Here is a 13,209-nt window from a genome sequence, read left to right as displayed (position 1 = left end):
TAGAAAGGGAAAAATAGGCATCATATCGAATGTATAGCTTCCAAGTATCAGAAAAACACAAATAACTTTATGAATATAATACAGCTTTGCTTAGCAGGTGACAGAGCTATTTTGTTTTATAATGTCATCTTGTCCACCCCAATTGAGTGTTTTGGCAAGTGTTAAATGTGATAATGTCAAAATGAGAAGAGAACAACATTTTGTTTCATAATTTTCTTCAGTGTTGCTTGGTCATGACATACAGTGTCAATTTAGGGTCCTTAATAGCTGATATTAAGAATTTGTACTTTATCCCAGCTGTCCCAATTTACTAATTTGAGGAGTTTGATTTTCTCAGTAAATTCATTTTTTATTACATCTAATTTTAAAGTCTGTATAAGCTGTTAGTTCTGCCACTCAGTACAATAAGTTGTGCAGAAGGCCTGGTCTAGTCTCTCAGAAGAAACATGAGCACTCTCCACAGTAGCTAACACTCAAGACTTTTTAGCAGTTCTTATAGTAATTGTAACAACATGTACCTTTACAACACATTTCTGATATTACTAAGGATGAGGCCTAAATATCCATGTAATCGGACCTTCTAACTACATATTAACAGGCATTTGTATTTTAATTTTTTTAATTTGCCCTTTAGGTGGCAGGAGAGGGCTTGACATGTCAAGAGAACAGACTGACACCTAAATGTAGATGTACACATAGATTCACAGTCAGAAATGTCTTGTTGAATCAGACCTGTCTATAGTGGAGACTCTGAAGACGCTGCAAACAAGTTAGCTAAGGGGTAAATTTAGGACACTTCTTACTTATGCCTATGGAACATTTTGACTGTACAAGAAATAGAATTAGTTCTTCAGTTTGTTTAGAAGGTTGGACAGTTTACATTGGCTTTTATCCTTTAATGGAGTGCTTATAAGTTAAAGAGGGTTTAATGTTGCTTAGATTTTTGTTTGTTTGAGCTGGACTCATGTTTAGGGATAAAACAGAAGTGACCTCGGTCATTTACTAAAAGAAAATGAATAGAAGATTTATTGACTTTTGTGCACTGATTTCACCTTAGTTCATGATTGAGATGTCATTTTGGCAAACCATAAACAATATTAGCAGATGTTTCACTTTCGTTAAAACTGATTTCAACTAATAGACGTTTTGATAAGCACTTTTCAACAATGATTTGAACACTGTTTATTGGATTAAAACAGTTATTCCCAACCAGGATACTTTCTACCTCAAGGCATACAGTAGGTTCGGAGTTGCTTTGAAGTATGTATGGGAAGATAGCAGATTAAATTTAACTTAAAAAAAAAAAATGCAATTACTGCTTGGCATTAAAAAATACGTCAAAGCAATTGTTTTAATTCTGAATTGATGTAATTTTGATTGGGAATGAAAAACTAGGATTAGGTGAACATCTGGCATAGCCTATTTATCATAGTAATCACCCTTATGATATTTGCAGAATGTACCTTGCCTACTGTTGTTTCCCACAGGCCTGTGTCAGTTGTAACACCACTCAGAGAGGCACAAAAGTAGAGTGTCAAGGTACAACACACATCCTGGACATGTATGATGGGGTGAATGGTTTCATAAAGGGGGTCAAACTGTGAGAGGAAATGTGAGCAGTTTACTTCTGCTTACCACCACTTACACAGACAGAACTACTTCTTCTTGTTAAAATTGTGAATGCAAGTTGTCAGTGAGTTGAATCCATACTACAGTGCCATTGACACCAGCTGAAGTAGAATAGGTCAGGAATCCTTCTAGTGTTCTTACCAGACTGAAAATATATAATGGATGTGTCCTCAGACTGTATACTGAAAGGGAAGCATGTAGCAAGGCAGTGATATAGTTATGGTCTGATGGTAGGGTGGGGGATTACCCACAACTGGGAGATGTAATGAAGTTTTACTGTTTGTATCTACCTACTTTGGTGCAGTGTTTTTTATTTTTTTAACTTTGGCACAAGTCATCATCATTTACAGGAACACACTCAATGTGATCACAGCCTGCATATAGCCAAGGCCTCACTGCCCTTTGAACTGTGAAACTGCAAAGATGTCTCCTTAAAGAGAGATGAATCCCTTTTGTGAGTGTGACTCTATTCTTTCACCCACAACATCGTAGTTGGGCTTTTGGTTGGAGATTAATCTTTATAACAGTGTTCAGGTATAATAACATTATTAATATCCAGCTTAATCTCCATTTACAAGAAAGCAGGATCACATTGGATGGTGTCGATGAAGGGAGTACTTGAGTTACACGAAACAATAAAGATTAGGAACCACTGGGCTAAAGAGATTTACTTTTGGATAATATTAACCTGGTGTATAGTCGGATTGTATTTTATATCACCATTTGTTAAATGATATAGCAATTTTAGTCAGTGTTTGAAACAATAAATGATAAATTTCATTTAAACACTGCTATTTCACATGACCTCTTGTAATCTCTTATGACCACTTTGGTTTACTAAATCATTCTGCACACACCTTGTGATGTGAGCAACATTATCTTGCTAGCTGTCTCTGCTACTTCTCCAGGCACACACGCATGAGTTCCAATTCCTCCTCCTCCTGCTTTTGTATCACTAACCTCTTATGTTTGGTCTTTGTACTGGTTGTTCTCAACTTGTTGAAGTCTGTGTCTGTCAGTTAAGATGTGCTTTTTTTTATTTAGCCCATTCTTCAGTGGATTGTCAAGTCAGTTGTTTGTGACACATGTCACTACTTTCAGCTGCTTGGAGTGACTCTTAAGACTGTTAATGACAGAATCTGGTGCATGCCCCTAAAGATTAACATACTGTTTTGTTGTAGCACTGCAAAACTTAGTGCCATGTCAAGAATCTATACACAAGACATCTGTTTCAGGCCTGCATTTGTCTTGCTTGCTTTAAAATGCAGGATAGCTCAAGAAAGGAGTGATGCATTTGTTTGCTAAAAATTGCTGGCTAACATAAACTGAGATGGCAACTTGTTTTAGTATGCTTAACATACTAAACACTCTGTATATGACCAAAAGTGTCAATTGCCAGCCTGCATGTACATTTTCTCCTGCCCAAAGAAATCGTCCTTTCAACACACTTTTTTTTGTTGCATTAAAGTTACGTGGAATCTGTAAACTTGTGACATCTGTAAAATCAAGCACATGCTGAGAGTTTGATAAGGGCAGGTGCCAAATTCATATTAACAAAGCATGCAAGGCACAGTGGGAATTATAATGAAAGTAAGTAATTCTCTCTATGTTTCCCACTTCATTAGGGAAGTCCGTGCCTATAAGTGGGGCAAGAAGGAGGGCTTCCCTTCATAAGCAAGGGGCACAAATAACAGGAAAACGGGCAGATGCTCAAGCACTCGTCACAATATAGGTTTACAGGGTCATTATTATCATGTGTATAGAGAAATACAGTGCATCCGGAAAGTACTCACAGCGCATCACTTTTTCCACATTTTGCTATCTTACAGCCTTATTCCAAAATGGAAATAAATTCATTTGTTTCCTCAGAATTCTACACACAACACCCCATAATGACAACGTGAAAAACGTTTACTTGAGATTTTTGCACATTTATTAAAAAATTGAGAAAGCACATGTACATAAGTATTTACAGCATTTGCCTTGAAGCTCAAAATTGAGCTCAGGTGCAATCTGTTTCCCCTGATCATCCTTGAGATGTTTCAGCAGCTTAATTGGAGTCCACCTGTGGTAAATTCAGTTGGTTGGACATGATTTGGAAAGGCACACACCTGTCTATATAAGGTCCCACCAGTTGACAGTTCATGTCAGGAGCACAAACCAAGCATGAGCACAGTGTCCTCCATCATCCGTAAGTGGAGGAAGTTCGAAACCACCAGGACTCTTCCTAGAGCTGGCCGGCCATCTAAACTGAGTGATCAGGGAGAGAAGGGCCTTAGTCAGGGGAGGTGACCAAGAACCCAATGGTCACTCTGTTAGAGCTCCAGAGGGACCTCTGTGGAGAGAGGAGAACCTTCCAGAAGGACAACCATCTCTGCAGCAATCCACCAATCAGGCCTGTATGGTAGAGTGGCCAGACGGAAGCCACACCTTAGTAAATGGCACATGGCAGCCCGCCTGGAGTTTGCCAAAAGGCACCTGAAGGAACTCTCAGACCATGAGAAAGAAAATTCTCTGGTCTGATGAGACAAAGAATGAACTCTTTGGTGTGAATGCCAGGCGTCACGTTTGAAGGAAACCAGGCACCACTCATCACCAGGCCAATACCATCCCTACAGTGAAGCATGGTGGTGGCAGCATCATGCTGTGGGGATTTTTCAGCGGCAGGAACTGGGAGACTAGTCAGGATAAAGGGAAAGATGACTGCAGCAATGTACAGAGACATCCTGGATGAAAACATGCTCTAGAGCGCTCTTGACCTCAGACTGGGGCGACGGTTCATCTTTCAGCAGGACAACGACCCCTAAGCACACAGCCAAGATATCAGAGGACTGGCTTCAGGACAACTCTGTGAATGTCCTTGAGTGGCCCAGCCAGAGCCTAGACTTGAATCCGATTGAACATCTCTGGAGAGATCTTAAAATGGCTGTGGACCGACGCTTCCCATCCAACCTGATGGAGCTTGAGAGGTGCTGCAAAGAGGAATGGGGCGAAACTGGCCAAGGATAGGTGTGCCAAGCTTGTGGCATCATATTCAAAAGACTTGAGGCTGTAATTGCTGCCAAAGGGTGCATCGACAAAGTATTGAGCAAAGGCTGTGAATACTTATGTACAAGTGATTTCTCAGTTTTTTTATTTTTAATAAATTTGCAAAACCTCAAGTAAACTTCTTTCACGTTGTCATTATGGGGTGTTGTGTGTAGAATTCTAAGGAAAAAAATGAATTTAATCCATTTTGGAATAAGGCTGTAACATAACAAAATGTGGAAAAAGTGATGCGCTGTGAATACTTTCCGGATGCACTGTATGTACTTGCTTGCATTTTACTTCACAAGTTCTGTCTTCATTATATAAATGCAGAAAAGAAAAAAGTAGAAAATAATGCCTTCTCATATTCTTTCCTATAAAAATCGGCCATAAATGCACAGTTGTCTGTTGATTCATCAATGGTTTGGTATAAATGATCAGCCTGACTGACATCCTCGATCTCCTGACTTTGGAAAACATGATGGAGCAGTAGGAGCTAAAAGAAGTGCCTGTTTCACAGATTTAATAACTTTTTATCGATTGGTCCATCATTAGCAGAATCCAATAAAATGCCTCTGTGTTTAACTCAAACTTTTGATACCTCTGCATCAGTGGAGGCTTTATTTGTGCTTAGCCAGTTATCTTTGTACAGTAGTTTGGACGTACCACTTGTTGCTTGTTCTAGTTGAGCTCAGTGACTCGGATGAGTATTTTCCTGTTGTGATCATAGCTTGCTTCCAAGGCTTTGACTTTACTACACCAGACATCAAACTGTGGTGAATAAACTGATTGTAAGTTCCATGCCTTCTTCTGAACACAGTGGCACATCCTATTGCACGCTTTTTTGTTTCATTGCAGATCAGACCGATCAAGTGAGCATCGGTGCCATTATAAAACCTACTGTACTTTTCAGTCCATTTGTTATTTGAAAAACAAGACATTTTTAATATGTAGCTCATTTAATTTGCAATATGTATTTTGAATTTTACTTCCTGGCTAATCTACATCAGTTCCTTCTGTGCATGCTTTCTGCTGATGACATTGAGTTGCTGTAGCACTACAAAAAATGAAATGGAGAGGAAAGTTGGAAGAATGAGAAGGGCTTTAGAAGATAGAGGATTGAAGATACTTAGGAAGATGATCAGGATTCAAAAGGGAGTGATTTTGAAAACAATGAATAGACTTAAATATCTAGATCAGTGTTAAGCCCAAGGTGGAAAATTTGATTTGTAGAGTGCAGGACAGATGGAACAGTTGGAAGAAGGTATCAGGAGTATTGTGTTATTGAAGAATTAAGGCAAAGGCTTTTAAGACAGTGTAAGACCCACAATGATGTATGAGCTGAGACATGGACAGTACAGGGAGCACAAGAGAAGAAGTTAGATTTGGCAGAAATGAGAATGCTGAGATGGATGTGTGGAGTTACAAAAAAGGACAGAAAAAGACATGAGACAAATCAGAGGTACAACAAAAGTGGGAGAGAGATCTAGAAAGAATTGGAAAGTAGGTTTGAAGGTGATAAGGACATGTGATAAGAAGAGACAATGATATGTGGAGCAAAAGAGTGATGCGGAGTGGAAGTAAAGGACCAAAGAGAATGTGAGGGAGGCCAAAGGGGAAATGGATGGATAAAGTAAAAGAAGATTTGAAGGAAAATGGTTTGTACTTAGGAAGGACGGTGCAGGACCGAGCTGTTTGGAGAAGGTTGATCAGGCAGTTTGACCCCACACAAAAGTGGGAAAAAGATGAAAGAGAGAAGAATGACTTCCTGGCTAACCCATAAAAGTTATGTGATTGAGTACGACCACTGTGGATATTCACAAGAAAAAAATAAAGAATTGAATTTATTGAAGCTTGCTCATTTGGATGAATATTAACGTATGCTTGATGATTTCTTTATCTTGAATAGAAATACATTTGAAATGTGGAATGGGAAATGAGTGTCCAGGAGTGATGGAAGGAGGTGTGTCAGTTAAAGTAGCCTCACCGAAATAATGTTTGCTTACTAAGAATTTGGCCCCTTGTCATAGCCTATTTAAGGCAACACTCTTATATCAGAACTTTGTTTCTTTGGTAATGGAGGAATGCTTATTAATGTTTCTTTTATTACAGACAAACCTGCCTGTGCTGGATAATCCTTACTCTAGGAAATTAAGAACTCTTATTGATTGCTTGAGAGTACAGAGACCACGATACATGAAGGTAAGCTCATTGCATATACATCTCCCAATCTAAATACAATTATCTGCTAGTACCCACAGTTCCATTCACACACGTTATCTTTTCTTTTTTCCCCTCTGCAGTTGCTGGTAGTGAAGCAGGAGGACAAATTAGAACTGATTTTCAAAGCGTTTCTTGATGGAGGACAAGAGCAGTAGTGGTGGCGGCCTCATATGCGGACTCTCCTGTGTCACATGCACAAGGAAACTTCGACAGCTGCTTAGCTAGGAGGAGGGGCAGTCCCCAGCAAATGCCTCACAATCATAGACTCTTAACTTTTTTTTTGTAATTGACAAGACTAAAAATCTAAGGAAAACCCCTTCTGAATGGAATTCCACTATCTTCTCCTCACTGGACTTGTGTTCTTTACTTTCTTGAATCCTCAAGTCATTAACAGGGCAGAGATAACGGGTTGCCTGTCAAGACTCTCCTGGCTTGCATCTCAGATCTATCGGAATATCCGTAATAATATACAAGACCACCTGTGCTTTGTGTAGCACGGCAAAAGCATAGGAAGAACACTTTCTAAATGGATTATTCTGACAGCGGATGACAAAAGCCACGGTGGGATGTGTTGACTGTAAAGCAAACATATGAATTGGAGAAAACACAAATCATAGCAAATGGAATAAAACCCTCCTGAGATTTATTTTTCTAATCTGCATAGTTTCCCTGGCATCACCAGGCTGTACCCACACACTGTTTCCTCTGTGTGCGTTTTCATTGTTTTTATTCTCTGTCTGACTGGTGGTGTTGTCTCTGAGGGTCATCAGAGGAATTTTCTGCTCCTTTAGAATCAGTCATCAGACTAACTGAGTATCTGGCCTTTCAGAGTCATGAGGCGAATTATAAGGCTGTCCAGCCTTCTCTCATTAGCTGTTCTCATAAGAATCTTCAGATTTGCCCCAGAGCTTAACATTTGAGTTAACCACGCATTAAAACTGCATTGCGCAGGCAGGCTGCCAGCTAAAGTGTCCTATGAAAACAGTTTTTAAGAGACGAGTTGGGCAGCTTCAATGTTTAAGCTGATGGCAGGGTGGCGTGTAGTTAAAGACAGTATGATCGTGACTTGCAGAGTTTTGATTTATTAACTACAAAGTTAAAAAGGAGAAAGATTTAATAAATGGAATTATTTACCATTTTTTTTTCTGTGAGTTTGTTGTGTGTCTCTATTGTATTATAAGCGGACTGCCAGAGACTGTTGGTTCCTTGTCTGTTCCTGTGTGGTTATATGCCATCATTTTGTTATCATTTCTTGTTTCTTCCTGTATATATGCATAGTTCTTAAGACAGTACACTTATAAAATATACTGAGACCTGGCAGACACCAACTAACATCTTTCTGTCATCATAACCATCAGAGTACATCTGAAACCATTGCGTCTTTGCAGTTTACTCTAAACATCCAGGAGACCTTTTTTGTTTTATCTTAATAAGCTAAGGTTTACCTTTTGAGCTTTGCTTCTCTCTTGGGAGGAGTTGGGTAAATTTCGCTAACAATGTAGCATTCTTAACCAATCTTTACCAAGAAGGTCTTTGTGTCGGCCTGTTCTGGTTATTTGGTAAAATCTTTCAAATTCTGATCAGTATTGAGCAGCTGCAGCTCTCCTCATTTGTGTTTTTTGTGTCCTTTAGCATGGTGAAAAGAACCAGTCTTAACTAAGATTTACTTGTCACACCCAAATATACTGTCACACTGGAAAACCCGCAGACAAAAGACTACTTAAAATGGGGACTCTCAAGTTTTGCTTTGACTGCCAATTCTCAGTACTACTTTGAGGAAGTTTGTTGGCTTTCCTATTGTAATAGGGAATTCGGCGGCGTAAATACAGTTTTTTTTTTCTGCCTAAATCCATATACATAGGCTAATTGTGAACTTGAGTATACAGATATTAATTTGCAAAACTGTTAAGGAGCCCAGGTGGCTTTTACACAAAGAAGGTAATCTTTCATATTTAAGGAGCATTCATTGAAGGTTCTGAGCCTCTTTTGTTGTTTTGTCCTCATTTTCTTTTCTTCTAGTTGAGGCAGCAAAATCCATCAACATGGAAGAGCACTAATGTCTGAGGTTTAAAAATAAATTGTCTGCTAGAATATTTATTAGTTTCCCCCAGCCATATGTACTACACTGTCTCCCCCCTGTCCCGACCGTGTAATTTATTTGTAGACAGAATAGGGTCACAGTGGTTTGCATTACTTCCTCACATCACCAGAATCCTGGGTTTTAATCCCGGTCTACTCACTGTACTGAATGTGTAGAGTTTTCTTGTTCTCTCTGTTCTCCTCCTTCATCCCAAAGAACTGCAGATTGATAAGTCCAACTCTGATGGGCTGCTTCACTGCCCAAGATTGGTTTTTGGCTTGCACCCACCCAATGCTGCTGGGGGAGCTTTCGGCACCACGCCATCTGTAACCCTTTAGCCAAACTGAAGTAGGTCTGTGAATGTTGTGTGTTATCATATATTTCTAATCCCACTCATTGTCGGGACGTATTGCTGTATTTATTTACATTTTTTGTTTTTCTTTGAATGAAGAAGCAGCTTTTGAATAAAGTCGTATGGATACTTTTTTTAAGATTTAATTTAATTAGTTAATTTAATTTAGGTCTTCTGTGCAACTTTAGATTGTTTTCAGAGCAATGCACCTCTCAACTCAACAATCAGTTTTTTGTTTTGCTCCCGTCCCCCCCCCCGTTCTCCTTTCACTCCTTTCCAATCATGCTTTGCAGTTCTGTGCAGTCTCCAGAGAAACCCCCAAGTTAAAATGTGCAAGTGGAAGATTCTTTCTTCCTGCCAGTGTGGGTGACAAGAGAGCGTGCATGGTTTTCATAGATAATTTAAATATTATCTTTGTGTAGTTTTGAAGAATGTTGCATGAGTTTGCATCTGGCTGGTTTGCATTTATTTATTTAAGTCAGCTGGAAATGTATTTTGTATATTGAAATTACAGAATGAACTACGCATTGGCCATATTTTACATCACTGGAAAGCTGCAAACCTTAAATTTCATAACACCACTATCTTCTGTAATGTTATGTCACCCAAGCTGCAACATCTCAAGAAAGAAATTGACATGCAAATGTTTAGGGTTTTATTTGAATGAACTATTACAGCGGGGGTTCAAGTTTTGTTCAGGAGGGCTGCACTGGCCTTAAGCTTTTGTTCCAACAGAATTTGTTTAAGTCATGGCCAATTATTGCTTGCTGATGCAACGTTTGTGTGCTTTGTTTTTACTGAACTTGCTTGTTTAGATTTCCACCCCATAATTGGGTTTTTTTTAGTTTTTAAACTGCTGGCTTTGTTGTTTTAATTGCTTCTTGTTTTATTAAACAGCTGCCAAGTCAAAACCAGCTGCAAATGACAAAGAAGCCAGCAGCTGATCATCTGACTTGGTTCCATTCATACCATGAAGTATCTGTTTTAATAAAACACTGCTAATTTTATTTTATGTATGTTTTCTACAGTAGCCACAAGGCTGTATAGTTTACTACCTTGGCTCTGTTTGATGACAAGCCCCACTACCCCACAGCTTATGATTAAAGGTCCACTTCTATTGTATTTGCTGTAAAGAAAAAAGTTATTTATGTAAAGTTATACCAGATACTTCAAAATATTGTTGCCTTATATATCTCTATTATATAAAGAATTTTGGGATGAGACGAGACATTTTCAGAGAGATAATTTCATGTCCTGTGAGACGAGACTTTGTGCCAGAGATGAATTGAAAACCTAACAAGTCTAAGTGGGGGCGGAAATGAAAGACAAACAGTCGAAGAAGAAAAGGACAAAGAATAGAAGACAAAGTAGAACGTCGTAAAGAGGTTCAAAAACGTTGGCACGATACACATGCAGAGCAGGTTAGAGATTATGAAAGTACTAAATTCGAAAGTCTCAAAAATCTGATAGTGAATATCACATTAGCGCTAACAAACGGAAATCATTACTCGTTGAAATAACAGAACAGCGAAAAGAAATCAAACACACGGACATAGGATATGACAGAAGTATGTAGATACTGGTTGGCTTTAAAGGTTAAGTCGGAGACTTGTAGATCGTCTAATTCGTGTTGCCATCAGGGAAAAGTAGCGTTTCTTCCCAATGAAGAGGCGTATCCGCGGGAATGAAAAAATGTATTGTTTGGGTGCAAGTGAAATCCACAAACACTACAGGAAAAATATCCGAATCTACAATAATCTGTTAGTGTTTTCATCATTCAATGCTGAAAATGTAGATTTACACGATTCAGGACCATACGCTATGAGAATCTGTGGTCCTGCAACAATTAAAGCTAATACAAGTTTAATTTCAAAGAAATTAGATTTACAGTGCATCCGGAAAGTATTCACAGCTCATCACTTTTTTCCACATTTTGTTATGTTACCAGCCTTATTCCAAAATGGATTAAATTCATTTTTTTCCTCAGAATTCTTCACACAACACCCCATAATGACAACATGAAAAAAGTTTACTTGAGATTTTTGTAAATTTATTAAAAATAAAAAATTGAGAAAGCACATGTACATAAGTATTCACAGCCTTTGCCATGGAGCTCAAAATTGAGCTCAGCTGCATCCTGTTTCCCCTGATCATCCTTGAGATGTTTCTGCAGCCTAATTGGAGTCCACCTGTGGTAAATTCAGTTGATTGGACATGATTTGGAAAGGCACACACCTGTCTATATAAGGTCCAACAGTTGACAGTTCATATCAGAGCACAAACCAAGCATGAAGTCAAAGGAATTGTCTGTAGACCTCTGAGACAGGATTGTCTCGAGGCACAAATCTGGGGAAGGTTACAGAAAAATTTCTGCTGCTTTGAAGATCCCAATGAGCACAGTGGCCTCCATCATCCGTAAGTGGAAGAAGTTCAAAACCATCAGGACTCTTCCTAGAGCTGGCCGGCCATCTAAACTGAGCGATCGGGGGAGAAGGGCCTTAATCAGGGAGGTGACCAAGAACCCGATGGTCACTCTGTCAGAGCTCCAGAGGTCCTCTGTGGAGAGAGGAGAACCTTCCAGAAGGACAACCATCTGTGCAGCAATCCACCAATCAGGCCTGTATGGTAGAGTGGCCAGACGGAAGCCCTGAATGGCAAGAATGGATATTTATTTACAAATCAAATGATGTTGACAAAAAAAACATGAATTATTTTGTGTTCATACTGTCTGCAATGAAATAAAATTTGAGGAGAATGTATAACTTGCTTTTTTCTTTTTTTATTCACATTTTCCACACTGTCCCAACTTTTTCTGATTTGGGGTTGTAAAAGGCACATGGCAGCCCACCTGGAGTTTGCCAAAAGGCACCTGAAGGACTCTCAGACCATGAGAAAGAAAATTCTCTGGTCTGATGAGACAAAGATTGAACTCTTTGGTGTGAATGCCAGGCGTCACGTTTGAAGGAAACCAGGCACCACTCATCACCAGGCCAATACCATCCCTACAGTGAAGCATGGTGGTGGCAGCATCATGCTGTGGGGATTTTTCAGCGGCAGGGACTGGGAGACTAGTCAGGATAAAAGGGAAAGATGACTGCAGCAATGTACAGAGACATCCTGGATGAAAACCTGCTCCAGAGTGCTCTTGACCTCAGACTGTGGCGATGGTTCATCTTTCAGCAGGACAACGACCCTAAGCACACAGCCAAGATATCAAAGGAGTGGCTTCAGGACAACTCTGTGAATGTCCTTTTGTGGCCCAGCCAGAGCCCAGACTTGAATCCGATTGAACATCTCTGGAGAGATCTTAAAATGGCTGTGCACTGACGCTTCCCTTCCAACCTGATGGAGCTTGAGAGGTGCTTGCAAAGAGGAATGGGCGAAACTGGCCAAGGATAGGTGTGTGCCAAGCTTGTGGCATCATATTCAACAAGACTTGAGGCTATAATTGCTGCCAAAGGTTGCATCAACAAAGTATTGAGCAAAGGCTGTGAATACTTATATACATGTGATTTCTCAGTTTTTTTATTTTTAAATAAATTTGCAAAAAACCTCAAGTAAACTTTTCACGTTGTCATTATGGGGTGTTGTGTGTAGAATTCTGAGGAAAAAAATGAATTTAATCCATTTTGGAATAAGGCTGTAACATAACAAAATGTGGAAAAAGTGATGCGCATGTGAATACTTACCGGATGCACTGTATATTTGTGATCACAGAGAAGCAATGCAACATAGAATCAAAACAGTTAAACGATCGGACAGATTAGAATTTCTAAAGCCAATAATGGATACAAATCCATACGTCCAAAAGTATCGCACTTTACACAAAATGTATCTGAAAAACACGGACAAAAAAGTTTTCTTGGATTTCTATATGAATCCAAAAGATCAAGCTCGC

The 13,209-nt window shown here is 39.3% G+C and overlaps 1 protein-coding gene across 1 annotated transcript in view; it reads left to right on the top strand.

The window, feature by feature from the left end:
* The window catches only part of LOC114646814 (protein transport protein Sec24C), a 115,429-nt gene extending 107,402 nt beyond the window's left edge, over positions 1 to 8,027 (top strand). The window contains 3 exon segments of the mRNA XM_051922637.1: positions 6,769 to 6,858; positions 6,960 to 7,001; positions 7,003 to 8,027. Of these exon segments, the coding sequence (XP_051778597.1) occupies positions 6,769 to 6,858; positions 6,960 to 7,001; positions 7,003 to 7,104 (234 nt within the window). The 3' untranslated portion in view covers positions 7,105 to 8,027.
* The last annotated feature ends 5,182 nt before the right edge of the window (positions 8,028 to 13,209 follow it).

This window comes from Erpetoichthys calabaricus, chromosome 2 (genome assembly GCF_900747795.2).
Source record: "Erpetoichthys calabaricus chromosome 2, fErpCal1.3, whole genome shotgun sequence".
NCBI classification, from domain to species: domain Eukaryota; kingdom Metazoa; phylum Chordata; class Cladistia; order Polypteriformes; family Polypteridae; genus Erpetoichthys; species Erpetoichthys calabaricus.
This window is presented reverse-complemented; position numbering and strand designations above follow the sequence as displayed.